The sequence below is a fragment of the Amblyomma mixtum genome, chromosome 2, assembly GCF_055824585.1.
Source record: "Amblyomma mixtum isolate Tamu chromosome 2, ASM5582458v1, whole genome shotgun sequence".
In the NCBI taxonomy this organism is placed as follows: Eukaryota; Metazoa; Arthropoda; class Arachnida; order Ixodida; family Ixodidae; genus Amblyomma; species Amblyomma mixtum.
Window position 1 is genome coordinate 31,894,209 of NC_143013.1, and position 24,925 is coordinate 31,919,133.

General features: G+C 48.1%; 1 protein-coding gene across 1 annotated transcript in view; it reads left to right on the forward strand.

Moving 5' to 3' along the window:
* The window catches only part of LOC149358852 (filamin-A-like), a 43,555-nt gene that overhangs the window by 17,460 nt on the left and 1,170 nt on the right, over nucleotides 1–24,925 (forward strand). Inside the window, exon 3 of the mRNA XM_089571017.1 lies at nucleotides 23,407–23,627. Within this exon, the coding sequence (XP_089427143.1) occupies nucleotides 23,407–23,627 (221 nt within the window). The remainder of the gene's footprint in view (nucleotides 1–23,406; nucleotides 23,628–24,925) is intronic.

A 24,925-nucleotide genomic window follows, 5' to 3' on the forward strand; every position in this document is an offset into this window, starting at 1 on the left:
TATTGGCAAAGACGAACCGTAGATAAGCACGCATGCGCTTTCACTGTACTGCTAAATAGCGACAGAGACATGACTTGTCCGTTGTTTCCGTCGCTATTACGAGCTGCACGCGGACAACCCAACAGCTGCGCCTAAATGAGGCGGTGCGTATAAATGAGCGGAGCGGAGAAACGAAGTCACGATCGTGGGTTACCTGCCGGGGTTGCATGGGCGGGGTCGCGCGCTTGAAAAGCCCGCGCTTTCCCGCAGCGCACGTGTGTTGCGCTCCGTCAAACTTGGACGCGCTATCAGGGGATTGTCAAGTTTCACAACACGGCCGCGAGATATCTTTCAAGGTGGTCGTATTTCACCTAAGCAGCGTAATGCCTTTCGCGACGGTGGCGCGCATTTTAGAGCGTGATTTTGCGATGTTCCTGGCATCTGACTTCGTTGCGACATAGTAAGCGGAGTATGATTTAATCAATGGCATGTGACACTTGTGAATCTATTTTATATCCGTTCTAGGTCCTTTCAGGTCTGTCTTTAATAAGTACCCCCCCCCCCCCCCCCCCTTCGTCAAAAGTATACGTCCCAAGGGGTTTGCTTGTGAGACCTGCTGTATGCCTCTTTATGCATCCTCAGCGACCGTAACATCTCCAAAGAGGAATGGCTTCGCGTCCTCAATCCTCCCGAGCTTTGGACTCCTAGAACTACTGCGGAGCCCCGCTGAGCACCTTACAAGCAAACCCCTTGGGCTGTATACTTTTGACGGGGGCTGTACAATTAGTAAGTCGATATTGGTCTGTATGTGCTGTACATAGGCTCCCCGTCAGTTTGACTCCAATTTATTTAATGTATACCCTCATGCAGCGCGTCCCAAAGCCCAACCCAACATTAACACCTTTTCCGGTAGTGCTTCTGTTACACGCTCAGCGATCATTGGACAAATTTTAGCGAAGCATAGAGTTAAAGGTAACCAAGGAGGCATGAATCGATGCTGCATGATTCGTTCGTGATCACTTTTTGGATATGCATTTTGAAAGGCAGAAATGATGGGATGCTCGGAACACGAACCAGTTCGCTCTGTCGACAAAAGGGTATGAGGCATGTCGCAACATTCCCAGCGGGGAAAGGAACCAGCTGGTCGTATCCACAGGTGGTTCGGCTGCCTGCAACACATGCTTGCAGATCATGCTCTTGCAGCGGCGTGCATGCAGAGATAGTAGGTGACGCGAGACCGCATGCCTTACGTCAGCGTTCCGGATTTGCTCATGAGTCAGCGTGCCATTTGAATTCCTGTTACTTTCTCGCAACGTCTCCGGAACGTGTATTAGCATACCACAAGGTAGTAGTTAGTCCTTTCATAACCATGCTGAGACGTTATCTGTTCATATACCGCCGATACACCGTAGCTCTACTGTAGTGGGTTCTTGTCACAACCTTCCGACTGTCTTTAACGTTAATCAAGCTGTTTGATTGAGAATTGAGTTTGCTATCGCTAAATATTTGTTCAGATGGGTTTCGCAAAACTCTCGAGAGAAGAGGAGAAGAGAGAGAGGGCACATTTTCACCCTGTTGAATTGCGGCACGCTCTAGAGGCGTCGGCGCGTATTGCGTCATCGCCTGCATATAACTTATTGTTCACGCAACTGTGAAGGGGACTTCCCCGCGCAGCAGGGGGTTTCGTACCGTTCGGTAGTTGCGTAGAAAGGTAGTTGCGTGCAGTGCTCTCGCCTGTTCCTATGCGTGGCAGGTGCCTTACTTCAGGGTTCCACTCTTCTACCAATCGATGGAACACGAGCAAACACTGCACGCAACAGCGTCCGTTTCACTGCTCATGCAGTATTGAAAAACTAACTCTACGGTTTCGCAACTTGTCGATCAAATAGTCAGATTCTTGCTTCATAAAGAATGTTGGACGCGGTTTGCCCCTATCGGGTGCCTCGCAGAACCCAGCAAAACATCCGCACAGTCAACGTTTCAATTTTTGATTTGCTTCATATTAACATACGGACCGCTCATATGCTGTCTATGGACGGGATGTTACTCAAGACGGACCGTAAAAGGCCTTGTCAGCGTGAGGCTTCAGCGCAGAGGCGGGTCATCGCCGTTTATTCAAAGCGCATACTTTATGAATTTCGAACTCGTTTCGCAACTTCCCGTACCTCTTGGCAAACATCGTGGTTGCCGGTGACTGACGTCTTGTGTAGCGTTGTCGGCAAGCAGGGTTAAAGGAACGTTTCAGAATTCTGTTGAGGCCTTACCGAACCTGCAGCCGCCACTGCCAGCCCCGAAAGGCACATATCGGTAACCATTAGTCACCATTAGTTTGCAGCACAAATACAGGGTCCACCTGCAGCGTTCTAGCTCTTACGTCCGGCAGTGCTCTGTGCAGACAAGAATAATCCAGTTACCGTCCGCGTGCGAACAACGTACGAGATTTACAGTATCTCTCGTGCGAAACGGGGAGTCATGCTTCTATGAAGCGTTCGTGAGCAAAATTAAGCTCTGATGGAGTGTTTGTTTTATTACTTTAGGCCAGCATAGCCAACATCCTGCCCGTGACCTTAGCATTCTTTTCTAATTTTTCTCCTGCGTGACCAATGTAGTTTTCTTTAGATTCCTTGACATCATTAAGAAGTCCGTATACCTTTGTCTTTCTCTTCCAGCTCTTGTTTTCTTTGCGCTTCTGTCTGTAGCTGTTCAAAGATGCTAAGAGTTACTGGTGCTTGGATAACTTCTCTTTTCTCAAGTTATTTAACTGCTGCGTGCAGCTTCTTGAAAGTTAGAGAGAAAATAATATACAGTCTGAGCCAGCCATAATATATTTTGGTTAGCTATTAGCGTAGAAACGATCGTAATTCACGTTCGTGACTAGACATGTTTTACGTGTTAATTGTTCCTTTACTTTCTACCCATTACATGATTTCAACAAGCCAACAATTAAAACCTTTTTTAGACAGGTGATAAACTCTCGGCATAGGTTGAAGCACACTCGGCAATACACACTTGACAGCACGCGTGTGAAAATATCAGCTACCGCAGAGTGCGTGAAGCTTTCTATATAGGGCAGGCCATGCGAAAGGCTTTGAAATCGTTAGTTGCCTCAATATTCGCATTTTTTTTCCGAGTACCTTTAGCTTCTCCGAGCCCCTTGACATTCGAACGCGAAACTAGCCCTTTGGGTGGATCCTGTCTATGCAAGGGTTGCAAGTCCTTCCAGTCGTTGCTGACGCCCTCTTATCGGTAGCCCCGAGGTTATCTCAACCAGCGTATCGAGAAAAACGGGTGTCCGCGAGTCAAGGCAGCGTGCCGACACACACGTTATTATCACGTCGCCGACACTCCACTCCGGGAGTGCCCGTCACCTCGTGATAACGTCTGAAGCCGTGCTCGAGCTCCAGGTAGCTGTAGCCTCCGCTGCGCTGCTGAAGATAAACAAAACGGGTGCTCGTGTAACAGTGCCAAGAAAGGCAGTGAACGAAAAAAACAGTTTGAAGTTCAGCCGTACTGGAGTCGCGCGAGAATATGGGGCAGAGTTTGAGATAACGGTAAGGTATGTACTAGGCCCATGTTCGTGGCCGGAACACGCATCGTCGCTGTCGGCATTAGTATCGCTGCGCTCCAGCCGTGTTCGTACGCGCGCTTTTTTCTTTTTATTCGCCCTTCTCTTCCGCCCTCCAGGTTTATGTCATCCGCTCAAACCGTCGTCTCGTCCGTACTTATGGCTGCCTCGACAGCACAGCAGGCATAGGTGGAAACACTTTGATGTGCGGCGGCTCACGAATTTGCTGGCTGTAAATTCAAGCTGAGCTTCGGCAGCGTAGCGTCGCAGCGCGAATATAAAACTTTGTGTTCCGGCGCTACGTCTGTCATTTTCGAAGCGGTGGATATGCACGTTTTTTTCTTTAATTTATACGGAGAGAACAGGAGAGAGAATATTATCTTCACTATTTCGAATAAGGGCGTGTCAGTGATGCTTTTCTGACAATACTCAATGAAAAAATAAAGGTGGCGGTATAACCAACAAAGGTTCATTCATTCATTCATTCATTCATTCATTCATTCATTCATTCATTCATTCATTCATTCATTCGCTCGCTCGCTCACATGTTAGAAGCGCACGTTAAACCCCTTTATGCCCACAAATGAGACCCATTCGTACTTATCTACCTAGTCATTGTATTCGCTCAGAGTCAGTGATAGCAGGGTCCTCAACGGTGACAAAGCTTCCACGACTTCAAGAAGCACTTAACCCCAGGTATTCAGGGTGGGCTCAACCGTGAACCTTGTACTGAGAGCGTCCCCTGCGTGTTGGGCTCAGTCTTGGTCGACCGGGAGCGGGAGAGGAGCGGGGGGGGGGGGGGGGGGGGGGGGGGGGGGGGGGAAGAGGGGAATGCGACGAGCGCAAATATTTGTCGGGAAACCATTGCCGCCTGTCTGCCTTTTGCAATGCAAGGTCAAGGATCCGTACAAAAGGAGAAACCAAGTATTCACATCTGTGCATATCCCAGACCAGACCTTGTGCGGCTTTTGATAAAGCGAGTACCACCTTTTGTGAGACTTTAACGCCTGCAAAGGCCAAATATCTCGCCAGAGGAAGCATATGACCTTTGGAAAAAAAAAAAGGGAAAAGGGAGGATAGAGCTGGTTTCCGGGGGTACCAGCTTTCAAACCCAGTGGGAATGGCTGCGCTACTGATAGGTAATTGCTGCGTTTATTTTCATATCCTACGCAGCTTTTACGGGAACCTCGAATTCGGCGTGTGACCCGCCGTGGGGGATCAGTGGTTAGAACACTCGGCTACCGAGCTCCAAGACGCGGGTTCAATCCGTGCCTGTAGGCGGAATCGCGTGTCGGGGGAAGCGAAACCCACTTGGTCGAAACCCACGTGGCGTCCCTCATAGCTCATGTCACTTGGGGACGTTAAACCCCTATATGCCATACCATATCATACCATACAATACCATACCCCCGTGCCGTCAAATTCAGCACATGGCGGAGGGACAAGTCTTGGTTAGTTAGTGTCCGCAAAATTGCTTCCCTCCTCTGCTCTATGCGCTCCTCTGAACTCCTAGATAAACAAACATGAATCCAGGTAAGGAACTGGAGTACAGGTATACCTTAAGAGGAGGATGTCGGAGAAGGATATGGAGGAAGGTGCACACATGGGCAATAGCAGGGTGGACACGCACCTCACCCGAGTAAGAATGTTTGTTGGCGCATACTAATGACATTCTGTTGACCTCGCTGGTTTTCTCTCGAAACTTGAAATACGTTTTTTGATGGCACGCAGGTCGGACTTGCGCTTCACTCTAGGGATTTATCAAGAGCTAGCCCTCGGGATCTTCGAGTCCTGTGTGTGGCTGCTTGCACTGCGTTCGGCGCCGACCACTGGAGAGCGCAAATTTCCGCGTGTTGTGCAACCGCCTCCTTCGAGATAGCAGCAGTGGGTCGGATGTCAGGATGTGGAGGAAGTCGGGGAGCCTCATGCCGTGAGAACCGTAGCGCTTTTCTGCGCTTTCCCACATTGTCAGACCAAGCGATACGTTCTGGCAGCGCAGCATAACGACGGCAGAAGAACATTGCTATATACGGGGTGATTTTTTTGTAACCTTTCCAGATTTTTATTCTCCTCACGATAAAGGCAAGCTGAAGGTTCAGAATGCGGCGCGCAGCCACGATGTATTAGGGTGTTTCACCTAAGACTTCACACAATTAAATAAAAAACGGCTTTTTTAGTTAGAAGAGCGCTTTTTTCGGCATAGCATTGTCGCCGGCGTAGTACACCAGAATTCAGCTAAGACGTGCTGACTAGCAGGCTGGTGAAACTAATATTGAATAGTTAACTTTTTAACTATTACTATCAGGTTCATTATTATTGAGAAGCGTGTAGCCCATCGTAAGTAACAACCGTATCAGTTTTTTGAATTCCAAGAATGAGGTTGCCCTCGGCGCTGTGGCCCAACCAGTTTTGGCTATTTCCTCGAAATACTTGGACTGGACAGGTTTCTTTGCCTGCAAGCTTTTCGAAAGCGCATGTATTTCGGCGTCATGTAGCTGGAATTTGTTGGGCCACGGCGCCGAGGGTAACCGCGTTTTCGAAATTCTAAAAACTGATACGGATATTATTTGCGGTGGGATACATGCCTCTTTCCATATTATGGTAGAGAGAGGGTGTAGTTGATGGTCCTTTGCGATCACAAAAATGAACAAGGGAGGGGAAAACCTCAGGTTGCTTGAGCCAACGTTTCGACAAGGGGACTTGTCTTCGTCTGGGCCCAGACGAAGACAAGTCCCCTTGTCGAAACGTTGGCTCAAGCAACCTGAGGTTTTCCTCTTTCCATATTAGTTAACCACCCGGCTACTTAGGACGTCTCAGCTGTATTCTGATGTACTACACCACCGAAAATGCTATGCCGAAAAAATCGCTCTTCTAACTCAAAAATCCTATTTTTAAATATTGTGTAAACTGTTAGGTGAAGCACTCTGTGTGTACTTGCATTGCTGACCGGCATTATCATTGGTTTACTTTTTTGTGCGACTACAATCCTTGCTATACAGGAGGAGATTTCTATGTATCCCTTCGTGACTGCTTATAAGTAATCTGCATACGTTCATTTTACCATACTGTCCACGATCGCGGACCCTGCTACACAGAGTTTTATGACCGTACGCTGCGAAGCCTACACAATTCCCTAAACACTCGTAACTACATCACGCAAAGCACGAGTACGAATGGAGGTCGCCCACTTTGACACGACCTTTCACCCCTGTAGTTTCGGTGCCTAGCGAACGCATGCAGGATAGGTCGGAGATTCATTTTAGCCTCATTCTGTATGCGCATTCGGGACTCATTTTCACCCCTCACTTTCCTCTCTAGCCGTATCTGAATAATTCCGCACAAGCGAGCTGTTTTCGCAAATGTGCCGTGCCCCACACTTCGGCAAAAAACATCCCGCCAGACTCGCAATTCAGACACAGCGGCTGGTCTGAGTGCGCAGCGCAGTCTGAACGGCGATCGCTGGATCAACCTGACGCGCCAAGCAAGCGCGGTATGCGGCAGCAGCAGCAGCAGTGTCAGGCAAGAGCTGCTCGTTCGCGTTTGACTCATCCGCGAACAGAGCGGACGCGAATCCCACGCCGGGGTATTATAAGCGCGTGGCACGCTCGCAAAGCTCGTCCTTCATCGCTCTAGGTACGGACCACCATGCCTTTCGTCTTTTATTATTCTTTTTATCAGGCTGCGGCGAGCGCTTTAAAGAAAAACAAAGCTCACTCAGGGCCACTCACTAGCCTCTGGCGGCGTCCAGCGGAACTGTCTGGGTCGCCTGCGATGGAAAGAAAGAAAAAGAGGAAACGCGCCGTGGCGAAGCGAACGAAAGAAGAGAAAGACAACGCACGATGAAAGAGAGAAAGCGGCCGGTGCTGTTGAGGGCGATGGATTTGGTTTTCATTTCGCTCGCCTGCCCAGTTTGTAGTTGCTGCCCTTGGGTTCGTCGCGTTGGTCAGGTACGGTCAGGAGCCGCACCCCAGTGGGGACTATTAATGAAGCGCTAGCTTGGGTCTATATACAAGGCGCGTTTAACGCGTGCTTATAATTCCTGCATCAGCGGTTCGCTGATAGCTCGCCGGATTATGCGCGTGTATGCACATGTATTTAGGTCATGTTGGAAAACAGCGCGGAGAGAAGATAGGTTACCCCTCGTGTTGCTTTTCATACGCGGTCTTGCGCCAACTTGCCCAGCGTCAAGCTGCCGTCAAGGGATTTGCATGCCAGTCAAGATACACCGCGAAGTTCTTCGCCTTCCTGTGTTTCTTGGATACATGTTTAAGAAAAAAACTGCGGGCATTCTGCGAACAAAACGCCCTTCTAGCAAGTCATTAGGAAGTTTTATTCTTTTGAAAGTATGAAATTTTGGTGATTCTTGTACCTAAGAATGTCCCATAGTAACAAGCTGTGGGAAACCTCCTGTAAATAATAAGTCACAACAAAACTGCTTCAGTGTACACGCAACAAAAGAAAAGCATGCAAAAAGTGATGATCTGCAGTATGCGCTTTCTACTGCTTATTTTAACAAAGCATCGGCAGCAATCAATTGCTCATAGGAGCATGCGTGAATTAGGAGTCCATGAACCAGCGTTTGCAGCATAGTTTAAGATACGAGGTCATCGAAGTTTAAACCATAACAACCGCGTAGAAGTACTGGTTTGGGCGGTTTACTAAGCGAATCCACACTCTGTAGGAAGTCAGTGGAATTAGGACAAAGCCACTTGAATCCGCTGAGACCGGTTAATGCAGCTTTAAAAACCAGTAAGCCACATAAATAGGATGCCTTTTTCGTTTCAGTATAATGGGTCAATCCATAACAAGCAGCGCCTTTAAGTAATGTGGTTTTTAATGTACACATAAGTGCTTCTCCCCAAATAATTTCTTGGCGTTTATATTCACCAAAATCAGACTTACAAAATGCGGAGTAATATTTTTATTTGCTACGTAGTTTTTTTGTTTTTTTTCCTGCAAGAAGTATTGCGCAACGCGACTAGCGTGCCTTCATTTCTTCCCGCCTTTATTCGCGCTTGCAAAGGTTTTATGCCCTAAACGCATTATCTGAGCACGAGATGTCGCTAACCCTCGGCAAGACGCTCCCCAGAAAACGAAAAATGCTGGATAGTTGCCATTTATACCACTCATCTCCGGTCAAAGCGTGGCACCTTTACGACTGACAAAAGTGAGGGTATGTCATTCACATAACAGCCTGTTTCGTGTCAACGCCCTCATATTAAGTAGTAATAAGCCATTCCCAGAATGTTTGCAACGTTACGGAATCCTGGGCTGCTGCAGTTATCTGCACCTTCAGCGAAAAAAATTAACTCTGTCGGCCGAAAGCAAGGGGTCCAGACCTCACTGCAGCGCGAAAAAATCAACCACATAGGGAAGAACACACTCAAGACACGGACAAACGCTGCCCGGGAGCGTTTGTCCGTGTCTTGAGTGTGTTCTTCCCTATGTGGTTGATTTTTTTTTTTTTTTTGCGCTGCAGTTTTGTCAAAGCTAAGCAACCAACTCGCCCAAAAGTTTGTTTTACTAAAGGTTGAGACCTGATCTTAGGCCTAGTACAGACGCCTAAAAAAAGGCGTTTATTAGAAAATTCATGGGCCAGCGGACATTCTGTTCACAATAACAGCAACTACACCAAGATAGTGTGGTAAAAATGCGAGGGCGCGAAGATAAAAACTTATCGGCCCACTTCACACGGATTCTACCTGTAGACTGCTGAGTCGAGGAGAGCGTCACCCAGAAAGACAGCCGCAAAGCACTGACATAAAACTGCTCGCCGAATCAGGTTTCAGTTTACACCACCCCACGTAGCAGTGAGGCAACCACATTTTTCTGGGACCGTATCGGGCCCGCGTCTGAAGTGCTGGCTGCCCGTCATAAGCCGTATAGCACGTACTGTCAAGTTCGATACGGTTATCTTTGTCCCTCTGTGTCTGCAGATTATCCTACTTTTCTATTCCTGTTCTATATCATCGTTACGTATGCGCGACCTCAACGAGCAGAGCTTCAGCACGTAAGGCAGCTCCCTATCTCCGAACCCATCCCCTTGTGGTTTTCTTTTTTTTTTTTTGCCTGTCTGTTCCTTAGTGGACCCTGCAGCTGTATAAACCAGCTTGATGGCGTTACCGTGTATACTAAGGCATGTTACGATCTGTACATAGCGACAGCTACACAACGACCCTGCCTTGCCTGCCAGAAAATCTCACCCGAACTTACCCTGCGCATACGTGTCCGAAGTTGTGTCTTTGCCTTCAAAAGATAGTGAATTGGTTTCAGTCTCTGTGCTTTCAGCCCAGCACGCATGACGTGAACATAAAAACACCCGTCTTTCCGTACTGTGTGCTGAAGTCAAATACAGTTTGTTGTGCCGCAGAAGATGGAGTATCTGGCATCACCATTTATAAGGATGCCGTAACCTGTATTGTACGTCCTAAGAAACGTAATGATGCATTTTCTTTCACTCGCGTTTTCATTTTGCGAACTCTTGTTCGTTGCACCTTAACGCAGCAGCTTTAGGGACTGGCTAGAAATTCGCCCTGGCTACTCTCAGCGAAGAAGCGCACTGTACAAAAAAAAAAAAAGGAAGTAAATGGCTGCCTGTAACCGTTGGCACAGAAAGCTCTTACATGAAATGATTTCGCAGAGTCGGACTGCGCCAACCGGCGCCCCTTTGAAATCGGCTCGGCACAGTCGTACCTTGTCCTGGACACTCCAACTCCTCGTGCTTTTCACTGCAAGACTGCTACTACCTGTTGCGTCACTTTACAAAAACATAAGCTTCGAAAGCCTCTCAGACTGGCTTTTCTCGGTTTGATTAATGACTGCAGCTAGCCGCTGAGGCAACTCGGATATTCTTTTGTAGGCGCTTCAGGTATAAAGGAGTCGCATCGTGTGCCGGATCACGACCGGTTTAGCGTCAACGTGCAAGGATATTTCGACAATAATTTCAACGTCGAGCACCACCGACAGGTATTAGAAGCATTTACATCTTTTCCATGACAGACCGTAGAACAGAAAACCGAACATAGACCGCAGCAGAGAACAGAACGCAGATCTCAGAAAAGATGAGGGCACGGAACAAAACGATCGACAAAACTAGCATCAAGACGGACATCAAGACGGACATCAAGACGGACATCAAGACGAAAATCAAGACGAAAATGAAGACGAAAATGAAGACGAACAGCAAGACGAACAGCAAGACGAACAGCAAGACGAACAGCAAGACGAACAGCAAGACGAACAGCAAGACGAACAGCAAGACGAACAGCAAGACGAACAGCAAGACGAACAGCAAGACGAACAGCAAGACGAACAGCAAGACGAACAGCAAGACGAACAGCAAGACGAACAGCAAGACGAACAGCAAGACGGACAGCAAGACGGACAGCAAGACGGACAGCAAGACGGACAGCAAGACGGACAGCAAGACGGACAGCAAGACGGGCAACAAGATGAGCAACAAAACAGGGAGCACCGAACAGAGGACTGAACGAAAAACAGGGAAAATATTTTAATAATTTCCGTGGCGGCGTTAGTGCCACCAATCCACTCAGCAGCTGCGATGCTTGAATTGAGCTGACGTTACCCCTCATGCATATTGTCACTCGCGATGTCCCTTGACCGGGCTTCGAATCGCCACCGCCGGACCACCGCAACGGCGCGCCAGCGGCGTTTCGAGGAAAGCCCTTCTCTGTCTGCCTATAAAACCGTGCACTGTTGAGGAAGCTGTACACAGCTGCTGTCTACGAATTGGGGACCCAGTTCGCGAGAACCCTTGTGCGTGTAAAGAACGGCACATTACTGACCGGCGACCCCCCGCATACATGTTAGTTAGTCGCGTGAGTCACACAATGGTACACTATATAGCCAAGGTGGCTATTAGTTACGACCTACCACCTTTAGATGGGAATACCTTTTGTGAATTCGACTTCCGATTAGCCGATGGCGTGCGGCTATAGCTACGCCAGTGCTGCACGTTTTTTCGTGAGTCTGTGTATAGAGTGGCTCGTTAGCGACACGCTTCTCTGATGGCCGCCCAACCTGGGACCCAGACGCAAGTGGCAGTTCGTTACGGGCCGACTGAAGGGGGAGAGGGGGTACCGAGGCTGACTTGTCGCTTGACGCCACGGCGTCAGTCACACTCTTCGCGTATACGCATTTCCGCGAGGCAGAATACGCTCTGATGGCGCCGTCGATCAGCAGGCAAGCTGGCGTTAAATCAGTGCGTAGAATGCCTTTTCGCGTTGAAAGAACCTTTTCCCCTCACATATAGTTAGGGCATTGTGTGGTTTGAGGAAGCGCGCAGCTGTGAACGACGGAAAAGTTTGCGAAAAGCATTTTAGCTCTTTAGTGTGCTAGAACTGAGGCTTCCAATCTCGAAAGAACTCGTTGTCTGAAGCGAGCTGTAGCTCTACAGAAATAAAATAAATATGGCAGCTCCTGTGTTTCAAGCTAGCGGCGTAGTGAACAGATCAGCTCCGCTGGCCACCGCACGAGAGCACCATATATCACCACAACCGATCACCCCACGTGTTTATCTGCCACTCGCTGGGGTTGTGCATTGCACATAATCGTCCTCATCATCAACTTTCATCCGTGCGCCATGGGTCCAGAACACACCGATATTGCAATGCCCTCTTAAAGGGCGTTAAAAGCGGTCCCAAAATATTATATTGCGCTATCACTGAGCTCCCCAATCACCTATTTCGCCGATATTTGCTTGAAGCCTGACCTTGAAACCCTAGCCTCGATCCGAAAGAGTAATGAAACGCGACGTGCCGTCGCACACACTTCGAATTTGGCCAAGTAAGCTGAATCGGCTGTAATTTTTGGCGATATTTTGCTTCCACTACTCCCTGGAAACGTGTTTAAGGTTTTGTTCGCTCTTAGGTCGTAATTTCCTCAACTAGTTTGAAGTCCATTTCCATTTTTATAAGAAATGACCCGCGGGGAAAAAGCTGACGGTAATTCACTTCACGGCGATCGGGCCCTATTACATCGCGAAAATGCCGAATTCTCAAGAAACAGAATTTGATGGACCTTTAATACAAACAGTACTTACACATAGTGCAGTTACTAACTTTGCATTTGTAATATACATAGTTGTGTGCTATGGAGGCTTCAACATTGCAACACAACACGAAAGATGGGGAACGGTCCGCAACGGTCGGTTGCCCCTAGTCCAGGGTTCCTATGGATCGGCAGTCAAAAAGTCGACGTCGTTCCAATTATACCAAACCCAAGTGCTGAGCAATGGGAGGGCATGCTCATCAGCGACTGCTGCGATGACCAGGTCGGTCTGATACGGCGAGCTCATCTTTAAGAGAAGTCTTTCTTGAGTTGCAAACTGTCGACCGTTTATACACCTCATCAGCCGTTTATGTTTTGCCTGTTGCTCTCACATATCAGAATAACAAATCAAGTTTATGCTGTTTTATACTACAGCGTTTTATACTACAGCGAACTCGCTTTTGACTTGGCTCTTGTTCTTGTTTGTTTTTTGTCACTGTCAAAACTATCATGCTTCCTCCTCGTTGTTCCTCAGGGTTTTATGCGAAGCATATTGCTAGAGCTATGCCCCACGCCGTCACCGTGGCTGTACGCGTCCAACCACGTGACACGATGACGTCATGACAGATGAGAAACAGGTCCCCCACCTCGCGCCGTCGCTCGGAGCTGTACGCGACCAACCACGTGACACGATGACGTCACGACAGATCGCCGTCACGCGCTGGGAGAGGGAGAACGATGCCATCACACAGACGCCGGAATGTCCTCGAGCGGCATTCCCGCGCATTTCGAACGCGAGTTCACACTCGGTGTAGGTGAAACGCTCGCTCCACCGGGCAGGCGGACGCGGCTTCCTTTGCAATCCAGGCGCTCACCCAACGCGCGTCTCGGGGTTAGTCGGCGTTCCGCTGTAGCCATGCCGTTGTCTTCACCCACGACGAAGGCTTCTAGTGGTTGTATTAAAATGACCAAGTATTCAACCAAGGAAAGCCATGTATTACCAAGCCTAGCCTTCAATATGCTTCGCATCTGACAAGGTTTAACCATAGCTAAGCCTCAGCCATTTTTTTTCTACGAATTCTGGGATCGATTTCACAATCTCGTGGTTGATTCCATGAACTCAGAATTGATTCCTCGTGCTTAAGGTTCATTCCACACACTTAGGGTCGATTTTACAAACTCAGTGACGAACTCGAGGTTGAATCCACGAAGTTTGGGCTGATTCAACAAGCTCGGGGTTTGATTCAACTCGGGGTTTGATTCCACGAATAGAAACGAAAGAACTTTCCTGTTAACTTCAGCCGTCCTGAATGATGAGGCACTTCTCAGCACATTTCGTTAGCTGTACCTTTAGTGCCGATAGAAGGAGAGAAAGGAGGCCTTATAACGTTCAAACCAAGGCTCTAAGGAAAACCCCTTTACTATACCCCACCCCCCTGCCCTCACCTTTCCCCTCCACTTAGTGCAGTTGCAGACCACTGTGAACAAAACCAAAATTTGCACGTCGAAATCCGTTGGCAATATTCCCTCTCAAAGCTTTGCCATTTTGAAACGGCACAAAACGGCAGGGGATGGTACAAGGTTCAGAAGAGACGAGGCTTGGGCATGTTGGTATGACATACTTAAGGGAAATAAATAGCGCACAAGAGAAGACGGGAGAAGCGAGGAGACACAGACAAGCGCTAACTTTCAACAGACGGTTTATTGCAAAATCGGGAGCATATATACACATGTCCAGATAGGATAGGTATCATGGTATCATGATAGGTATCACGTTCTTTGTTGCCTATCTGGACATGTGTATGCTCCCGATTTTGCAATAAACCGTCTGTTGAAAGTTAGCGCTTGTCTGTGTCTCCTCGCTTGTCCCGTCTTCTCTTGTGCGCTATTTATTTCCCTTAAGGTACAAGGTTGACTCAATGCGGAACTTTCAAAGAGTAAAAGCAGACAGGGCGCACCTTTCTCAGTCAGGGGCGCAACGCAGACGAGTCACCGCGTCTGGACGGTCGGTCAGCGGCGGCGACCATGACCTTTGACCCGTGAGCAACCGCTGTTGACCTAAATTCAGAAGCGCCTCCTCCCTTACTCTACGCGGAGACAGTTCTTTATTTTGTGCCTCTTTGTTTTGTATACGTCGTGCAAGACACTCCCGCGTTTTCACCGGCGGTACTTCACACTGCCTCTTGGGGAGGGCGTTTGTTTTCTTTTTGATTTCATCCCCGCGGGTTCGCAGAAAGGAAAAACCTGTCCTCTTGAAGGTCTCCGGCGCGGACTTAAATCATTCCGCCACGTGAAAAATAGAAATAGAAGGAAATTGCGGCCGTAAGCTAGACAGCGTATTGCAGGCGTGTGCTTCCAAGCAGACGCCGGCCTGCTCACCGGTGCTCGAAGTGCAGCTCTTATCTGTATACCACGCGTGGCTTCCTCTCGAAACGCGGTCACCTGGGACGGCAGAATCGATGAGTGCCGTCTAGACTAGTTTTGTTTATTATCGACGCTTTTGGTAAGGCCATGTACGATAAAGAATGATTTCTTTGCTAGGAAAGAAAGAAAAAGTGCGCATGTCGTACAACTGAACCTAATCTTGTGCCTTGCTTCGCGAAGCGTGCAGCTCACCAAACGCGTTTTCTTAGTGTTTGCTTCTTCTGTTGAATGCGCCCTGCTCATACCGGACGGTTAAAAGTCGCGTCATAAGAGGCAGCAGGTTACGTTCTTGAATTTGATGAAATGATCGTTGACAACATTAAGAGTATTGATATCATCATCCTGACTTCGCCCACTGCAGGGCAATGACCTCTCCCGTCTATCTCCAATGAACCCCGTCCTGTGCCAACTGCGGTCATCCTGTCCCCGCAAACTTCTTGATCTCATCCGCCCAACAGAGTCTTGACAATAATTATCTAAATGCAAAAAAAAAAATAGCGCCAAGTTCAGGTTTGCTTCAGTTCGTCTTTGATTTTTTTTTCGTTGCACTTCGACCACATAACGGATCCGATTGTTTTTTTTTTTATTCGAGACGTTTGCCATTAGGCATAATGAGAAAGAGAGAGAAAGTTATAAGAAGGAGTGTAAACAAGCCTCGCTTAAAAAGTGTCAAAAGTTCTCGATAAAGCGATTATCATGAGTCCACTGGCAATTATTTCAGCGAACTCAGTACACGATGAGAGAAGACATTTTAATAAATTGTGCACCTGAACCGCTTTCTTTTTTTACCTAGCTAACGGTATGGAGTTGGAAAACTCAGCTAGCATCTTTTTATTTTCACACCGACCATTTCTCCAAGTCGACAACACTTGATCGACAGCCTTCGATCTTGAGGCGACCGACTTCCGAACCTCAAACACGCCCTCGAAACGGGAGTCTAAAAGGAGACGGTCGTTCGGCGAGGAAGAGATCGCGAGTGATGTTCGGCCGTTCTGGCATGTTTGGGTAACAACGTCCGCCAGGCAGCGAACGGCAGCGCGTGTTATGGCCTGTACAGTCTCAGTCGGTTTTCCCTCGACGAAAACTGCGACCGCGCCCCATATATACGCACGCAAGCCGATCCACCCTCTCCCGCGTGCCCTCTCCGAACCCGAAGCGGTGCCAAGCCGAAGTGCGAGACGTACCGGATTTACCCGCGTACAACTGTCTCGACAGGTGAAACGTAGCCTTCCGTACACGTGCTAAGCTTAGACTGAGAGCACGCCATTAACCGCCATTAACTGGGTTTGCATGAATGCGATAGGAGTCAACTCCAGTCCACCTTTTGAAGGAAAGTGATAAAGCGTCGAGGAAGGGAGTAGAAGGCCCCTCAAAAAGTTGGCTGGAGTCGACTTCTGTCGCACGCGTGAAACCACGGCTATCATAAGCTTTCCAAAATGAAATAAATAAATATATACCCCTCGGCGTTTCCAGCGTTTGCATTAAATTCCTATAAATTACTAATCATTACATTCAAGGCTGTAATTACTAAGTGCATTCAGAGTTATAATTACGAATCATGGCAATCAATGTACCATTAGTAAACATAACAATCATCTGAATGTTTTGAAAATGGTTGGAAGGCAAACTAACTTACCAACAGAATGCACCGCACTGTTCATCGTGACGCTTAGCTGGCAAAACAGTTCCTTTTATATGGTAGCTCTTGAATGCGCTAATTACCAGGTTCGTATATATCTCACTCAGTGCTTGGTATGAAGCAAGTTTTCTGTTCGCAGATTTCCCGTACTGCCTTTTGCTTGAAGGCGCCCCAGTAAACCGGCCAGTTTTTGACAACAGTTTTCATTTCGATTCAATCTTGCTTAGCAACTGTTGGAAGGATGGCTGACAAAGTTGTTGCCAACATTTCCCACACATTCCAATCAGTTTATTCATTCGCCTATCGGCCAAAACAAAAGTGATTCTAGACCTTCCTGTGTGCAGACCACGCCTCCAACCTTGCCTTCTCCCCCCTTTCTATAGAGCTCCTCATTGCGGAAAAACTTACGGGGACGCTTAAGTCGCATTAAGAGCTGAAAGCAACATCATTAGAAGCAACGCTACTGTTACACGTTTATGTGTCAGAGTCAGTTCTTTCGCCACATACACAATGTTATCACTGTTATCGTATCGTGATGTGTACGTACGTAATCATGCACTGAGTGAGTCCGCCGATAACCAGTTTCAACCTGCATGTCTCACCATTACCCGGTTGCGCGCACCCCCGTTATTTTTCAGTTTTGAATATTTTGCCCCGTGGTCACGTGGCCTTGCTAGGTCATCGCCCTCTGGACCAATCAGCGACTTATGTGACTAAAGTAGGACGCAAGACCACATAACGTGAAGTGTCATGGTGGGTAGGTAACAAATGAATTGAATTTAATTGAATTAGTTTAACTGCCACTTGCAACGGTGGTCAGGTTGTGATGACGTCACAAGGTCACTCGACCTTGTAACGTCATCGCTGTTTCGACCAATCAGCTACTTTTGGGACTATAACACGACGCGAAATTACGTGATGAGAAGTGCAACGGTGGGCAGGTGGCAAGTGAATTGAATTTAGTTTAAACGCACCTCTCCAGGGTGGTCAGGTTGCTCATGACCCCGGGGACAGGTTGTGATGACGTCACAACGTTGTGACGTCTTCGCCTTTTTGACTAATCGGCGACATTTGTGATCAACGCAGGACGCGCAGTCGCCTGATGTGAAGTCTAATGCTGCCGCTATAAAAGGGAGTCTGCCTATGTGCGAGTAAATACGAGTACCAGGAGAGAAATGTTGCTAGAGAGAGAGAGAGAAGACAAGAAAGAAAGGACACTAAAAGGGAAAGCGCCACAGCGGCGACGCCGGCGGCGCCAACGGTACATAGAGGCAGCGCAGCCGTGCTGGAGCCGGATAGCCACCCAAAGCCAGCGAGCCCAGTCTCCACTGACAGCTGGCAGCTTTCCACAATTCTGGCCTCTTCTCTCGCTCGGGCAGCCGGCCTCGCCCTTATAACTTAGCATGCACCGCGGGTATACAAGCGGTGTTTCACGCATCGCTGCTTCCTCCATGCACACGCACTCGCACGCAGGAAACAATTAACTTGCTAATCAGTTTGCCGCGAGAAGGGAACGGGGGGGGGGAGCGGAGATAAAGAGGCGCATTTGTGATGCCGAAACGTTTTCACACTTCCCTTTCTCCAACGCGCTTGTTCTCGAAAACACTGTTCAGCTGGAGAGTGGCTACGGGATACGATATCCTCCTCAGTCATAACTGTCTTGCACAGCGTGCTCGTACCAGGGCGGAATTTTAAGCCGTATATGTTTGAAGAGTCGTGTAAGGGACACGCCTCTCCACAGCTTGACGAAGACATGCACCTCTTACGGGGTCTGTGCACCCCATGCACACAACGTATACGCTTCACTGGTCACGTTGCGCGCGGGTAGTACGTGAGTGATTCGACCGCGTTTTTGACAAACTCGATGTCACTTGAAAGAAGTTGGTGCGAGCAATATATATATATATATATTTTTGCGTTGCGTGTTTTTATTTTTCGTGTTTTAGGCGCTTGGGTTTCTGTTTCTAAGACGAGCTGCAAATAGCGGTGCGTCATATTTCGATGGAAGCGACACGCGAGAACACCCGTGTACTGTTACAGTGGAATAAACGTTAAAGCGTGCAGTGAAGATAAAAATAAGCTCGGGGACCTTCATTGCCCAGTATTTTGAGATATGGCTGCCCTCGTTAGTTCTACATCCTTCTTTCAATAAAAAGAGTAGGCCAACTCAAGTGACCAGCAACAATTGCTTGGTCCGAATTGCGCCAGAAGCGTGGCGTTTAATAATCTATTCTTTAAGCAGTCATCATCATCATCAGTTGAATTATGTACACTGCAGGACAAAGGCCTCACCCGTATCCCTCCAATTATCCATGTCTTGAGCCCGCTACGGCCACCTTATACCCACCAAATTCATCTCATCTACCCACCTGAGTAGCTGTCGCCTCCTGTTACGCTTGCCTTCTCACGGGATCCGCTCCGAATGCCAATTTATTCTTTATTTCTACAGTATACCACAAGTTATTAATCTTTTCCGACAAACGCGCGTTGGAGTACGCATGCTATATACTATATTACTCTTGGTGGGATGTTGCAATAAATGACACCTCGTTGTAAATCTCTATCAAGTTCGCAACCTAGCAGATTTAGTGCCATGCCGTATGATCACGTGTAATGAAGCACTTTGTAACGTTTCCCCACGAAGAAAGCACTAACCAGTGCAAATGTCGAGCATAGCTTGGCCGCTCTTAAGGCGTTAGAATCAGATCGCACAGCCCAGTTTTAGCGCGAAAACAAAGCAGCAGTAACAAAGGCATTCTTTCAAAGCACTGACTGTGATTCAAGACCCAAGCAGTTGCGGCTTTCACATGAAAATGGCCGGGCATGGAGGCCAGTTTTGTTCTGTTCGAGGGGGAACAGAATTTATGCACTCCGCTTTCAGTGAAGCCTCTGAAAGCGGTCTCTTTTGCGCACACGCAGTTTTTTGTGAGGCGCTCAGTCAGCTGACAAGAAACATGCCCGTATAGCTTTGATGTCAGCATTGTGCAGACACTTGTACTCGCTTCTGACTAAACGGAAGGCTCATTGCTCCCTTCCGAGTTAAGGATTTACTTTTATGCATGTAAACTTTTTTATGCCTCAGATGCCTACTCAAGGGGTTTCTATACTGTGCGAGGTAACCGTCTCTGGGCAGCATATTCTTTCCACCTTTGACATCCATATCCGTTCAAAAGTAAAGAAAAAGATAAAAGCATTTTTTTTTTTTGCAAAGGCAAGAGAAGCGGCGCATCCTGCCGCCGGCCAAATCGTGAATAACGTGAGGAGCCGGCGGCGGTTTCCACATCCGTCGCTGACAGCGCGAGCGCGCGCTAAAAAGCCTTTCTTGTCGTGCCACGCACTATCGCTGCAGTGTCGTCACTACGCGGAGGGGAATATCTCCTTCTAGGGCATCCGGAATGATGACCACCTCGGTGGCGCCATCAGCGGCAGCAGGAAGTGACGTCACAGCGCGATGCATTCTGGTTCAGTCAGCTTACAAAACCTGACGATGTGGTTTGACGCCTGCGTGGCTTCGATGCCCTCGTCGCGCCCATTTCCCTTACATGGAGCTTCCGTTGCAGTTGCTTGCAGCGCCGCAATGTGTTTGCCTAATGCACTTTCTGGGGCGTTGCTCAATTGACGTGGTGCGTCTGGATCTCCCGCCCGAAGTGTCGCCATAGTGCTGCAGTGCTTCACTTCGCGTGGGCTGATAAAACGCACGAGAGAGAAAGGGAGATAAGATATTCTTTCAGGAATTATGAAGGGTTTCGAATTCCACTAGACGGAACTGGCTGCTCCAGCACCTAGGCGCTGAAAATGCTCAGAAAATTAAAACCTTGTTGTTATCTGTAAATTTCATTCACAAGTAAGGCATGATGGCATGTTATATGATAACGCAAAACGCACTACCATATCGTATCGTGCAAGTTATCATATTCTTTTAAAAAAACTCTGAGTTCATGCCACGTAGAGATCATTCATTGCCAAGTTTCCGCTCATGTCTTGCCATGCAGCATTAGAACCGACATCCAACAGCCATTCAGTGCAACAACGCCATCACAACACAGTAGTTTTCGATATATTGCCACCATCGCGTGGCGACGTGCAATGCATTAGGGAGAGTACGTAAAGATAAGGAGGGGGAAGGGGGATGGAGAAGGGTGCTCTACCTTCACTTAGTGACGCCATCTTTGAACGGTGCTGGAACGGCTAATTGGGCAAGTTGGTATGGATTCATAGCCAGCGCTTCGAAGTGTGTCCTCTCCTTGCTAGTCGTTGCGCGCTGCTCCGTAGCAATGAACCTTTGAATGACAGGGAAACTTTCAATGAACCGGTGTTTCGAATAAAGCGGTTTCGTGGCTTGATCGGATTCCCTCGCACACAAGTGTTAGCCGCCTTCTCCAGGTTTACGGATTGAGTTTACGGCAAGATTAACAACAAGGAAAAATTCAAGCTGTGGGTAGAGAAAAAGAACGCGGAACCGCTACTCCAGCTTGGTCTCGCTTAAAAATTGCAGGCTGCGTCCCTCATAGCCTGAGTTGCTTTGAGACGTGAAACCCCAATAAAACAACTTTTTTCCTGCTTATGACGGACGTTTCAGGAGATGAAAAATGAGTAAAGCAAAAACAAGAGGCCGCAAGGATTCCTCGGCGTGCCTTGACTGACGGCTCTGCAGATTCCCCGTACCCTGAAACGGCAGAGACGGAGGAGGGAGTTGGAAGAAGGGGAAAGGAGGAAGGGTAGTCGTTCCGCAGACGTTGCTCGGCGGCATCGCTCGTTTTTCGCTTCTGCCGGCCGGCGTGCTTCCACCGCTGAGGCGTGTGTCTCCGAATTTAGCATCTGCACCGTCGAGTTGAGCAGTAGCAGCCTCGGCAGGCAGCGAGTAAGGCAGCCACGGAACGCGAGCGCGAAAGCTCGGTGTGTACAGGAACGGCGCGAGAAGGCACGGACTGTGTAGAAAACCAACGCGGAGACGATGCCTTCTGGCTTCTCCGTTTTTTTTCTCCTCTCCGGGCCTTTGCTTGTTGTACTTTTTTCTTTTCTTTTGTGTTGTTTTGCTCTTTCCTGCATTCGAGCGGGTGTACAAGAAGATTGATTCGAGCTAAGAGACCTGAAGACTGCAGTGGAGGCCCATAGACGCTCACCTGCCCGAACGTTAAGTTCAACGTCTACGCGAAATAAATAGACTTAGCGAGGAAAAGGCAGCGCCGGAGAACGCGGGAGTGGCGACAACTACTGGCTGAAGTTTAATTGTTTTCAAGCAACGCGTTTTTCATGCAGTCAACGTGTTACCAGTTACAAGCGGGTTACTAAAGTTCGTTTTAAGGTCTACCTGAACAAGGACGCCTCCTCAGTACATCAATAATCAACACCAGTACAGGATTTCCAAAGATTTCTTTTACGCTTTCCTCAAATATTGTAGATATATAACGTGTCTTGTGTCATATGAGCTAGGGTTTTTTTTTTACCAAAAGTACTTTATAAATCGATAAAGTTTTATTGGGACTGGCCTTTGCTGAGGAAGGTGTATATGTACATTTAATTATACCCGAGAAGAGTTAATTGTGGGTAAGCGTCACGAGAAATTTCCAGTCGTGCTATTCTCGCAATGGCAGTTTCAAGCCTGCACGTTTTTCCCGCGGGCGCGAAAGAGAGCGCGGGAAATATAAAGCGTCTGGAGTATGAGCGCCTGCTTCTAACATCCAGCGCTTGGCGGCGCTGGCTTGCTGGCTGCTGGCCATGGAGCTCTGCTGGCACTGCGCGCTCCAGTTTCCGAAGCGTTGTTCTGAGCTTCTCTCAGAGGGCGCGCGCGCTCGCACGCGTACCGGTTCTCACACAAATCAACATTACAAAAATGACTCACCTATTATCCCCAGCAGCTAAGCAGTTAATACTGAAATCTAACGAATTAATTTAGCGATAACAATTTGAAAACTACCCATTTTTGCGCCGGGCCATTGCTGTTGATACTGCTCCCGTTTCAAACTCACAAAATATATACACAGTATTAAATCCACTGTAAATTTTAGAGCTAAACTGCACGTGAAAGCTACACTGAGCTCAACTCCATCCAATTTTTGTACCTGTAGTTAAAATCGATACTTTTCGGCTATTTCTGACTACGTTGCGGTTTATTCGGCTGCAAGAAACGAATTTATTGCTGAGAAAACTCGATTTAAGAATGGAAGATATTTTTACCTTCTGCTTGTTTCCACCGTTTGATTATTGTTTTCTAGCACTAATATAGTGGAGAATCTTCCACTTTATACTTCCTATAAATAAACCGCAGTACTTCCCGCTTAATACGATCTAATTGTGTGATAGGTTTACTAAAATTCGAGCCCCATACCACTGCAGCATATTAAGTTTCGATTTATACAAGCTTTATCGGCTGTTTCTATGTCCAAGCAAAAAAAGCTTTGGAGTGTGTCTTTTTTTTTTTTTTTCGAGTAAATTACCTATTAGATATGTTGTAAACTGGAAACTGTAGCAGGAAATTAAAGTGAGGTGTGCACATCCACAGAAGTGCTTAAGTTCATATGACGGTTCAGCACTTGTCGTTACAGTGCATACATTATGTGCTTTTCTGAAAATAGATTTTTTTTCTTTTTCCTTGCACATCAGCAGCTGACATCTAGCGCATTTTGCGCAATGAGTGGCACAGATGCGTAGACTCTGCAGGTTTGAGTTAGCCAGCTCTGTGCCACTGTGATACGATACCGTTCAGAAAGATTTGCACCGTAAACCGTGCAAAAGTCGAACACCCTGACCGACCTGCGGCCTTGGCCACCGTGTGTTTCTTGCATTGCAGACAGCTCGGATATTGTGGACTGCAAGCTGAAGCTGATCCTGGGTCTGATATGGACGCTCATCTTGCACTACTCCATCTCGCTGCCCATGTGGGAAGGCGACGACGACACGGCCTTCGACAAGAGTGGCCCGTCGCCCAAGCAGCGGCTGCTCAGGTGGATCCAGAGCAAGCTGCCCGACAAGCCCATCAACAACTTCACGTCCGACTGGAACGACGGACAGGTACGGCTCTGCGAACTATCGTGACCTTACGGCAGCTCAAGTACCAATGGCGAAGTTCACTTTGTGTAATACGAATGGAGGGGCTAAACACGCGTGTATATGTGGAGTAGGCAGCTGTAAGTGTACGGGATGCAGATGTTAGAAATGAATTTATTCCGGCGCCGCCAGGCAAGCCACTCACCTGAAATTCATACATGTATAAGGGAACGTACCGTCTTTGTCAAAAGTAACCAGGCTGCATGGTTTGCTTCTAGACAGTGTAGTGGAGCCCTTGTGGCGTTTCTAAAGATCAAAAGGTGTTGGAAGGTAAGAAGACCCCCAGTCCTTACCTTTGACGACCATTTCAGCTTCAGGGAAGCTGTAAGGGCTCCACTGTATGAGCTAGAGCAAACCATGCAGCCTGGTTACTTTTGACAAAGACTGTACATACTCCATCCGCTGCTATTAATACCAGGCGTTTGTTTGGGTCGCGCGGCAGAGCTCCAACAAATTTGTTCCAGAGCGCAATCATCCCGTAAACTTTTGCTGCCGGCTGTACGCATGGATTGAACCACACTTCAGTCCATAGTATGCTTTAGGCGAGCATGTGAGCTACTGGGACGTGCTGGAGAGGGACAGAGACGGGCAGGGAAAGGAAGGGGCAGAGGTGAGGTCTCTATGGATGTCTATGCGTCAGGGAGAGCAGACTGGATGGTGGTGAGAGATTCTTCTATTGAACCCCCCCCCCCCCCCCCCCCCCCCCCCCCCCCCCACCCATTATCCCTGCCTTTCGCACACGATTTGGCGGGCTTGGCTCACCCCTGACAAGCTTGGTGGACCTGCTGTTCTTAGTGACGACTCTGGAACAAGGTCAAATCGATGTGACGTGCTGATTTAAAATAGCTTACTCTCTCTCTCACTCTCACCAGTCACAGCGGCGAAATCTCATAGCTGTTTCGACGGATATTTGACGAAAGTTACAGCGCATTCTGCGAAATAGTGTTAGAGTGGTCGTTGTTAATCTTGCACGTTCACGGAATAACTTTAGCTACTGGCAGTGAAACGATGATACGGGCAAGTTGCTTCAGCCAAAATTAGTTCAGAAACGAGAACTAAGAAATACAGGGATTAAACGAGGTCTAAACTGCGCCTCAGGATACGAATGCAAACCGTACTCTCGAGCGCTAGGTCAGCAACGTGAGCGATGTCTTTTCGGCTTTCTTGAGGTTGAGAAGGAGGTCCTGTTTTATCGCGATAAAAGTGCGCGGATGACACTTGACACCAAGTACCATTACAGCGATCAGCGCGATAGTGACGAG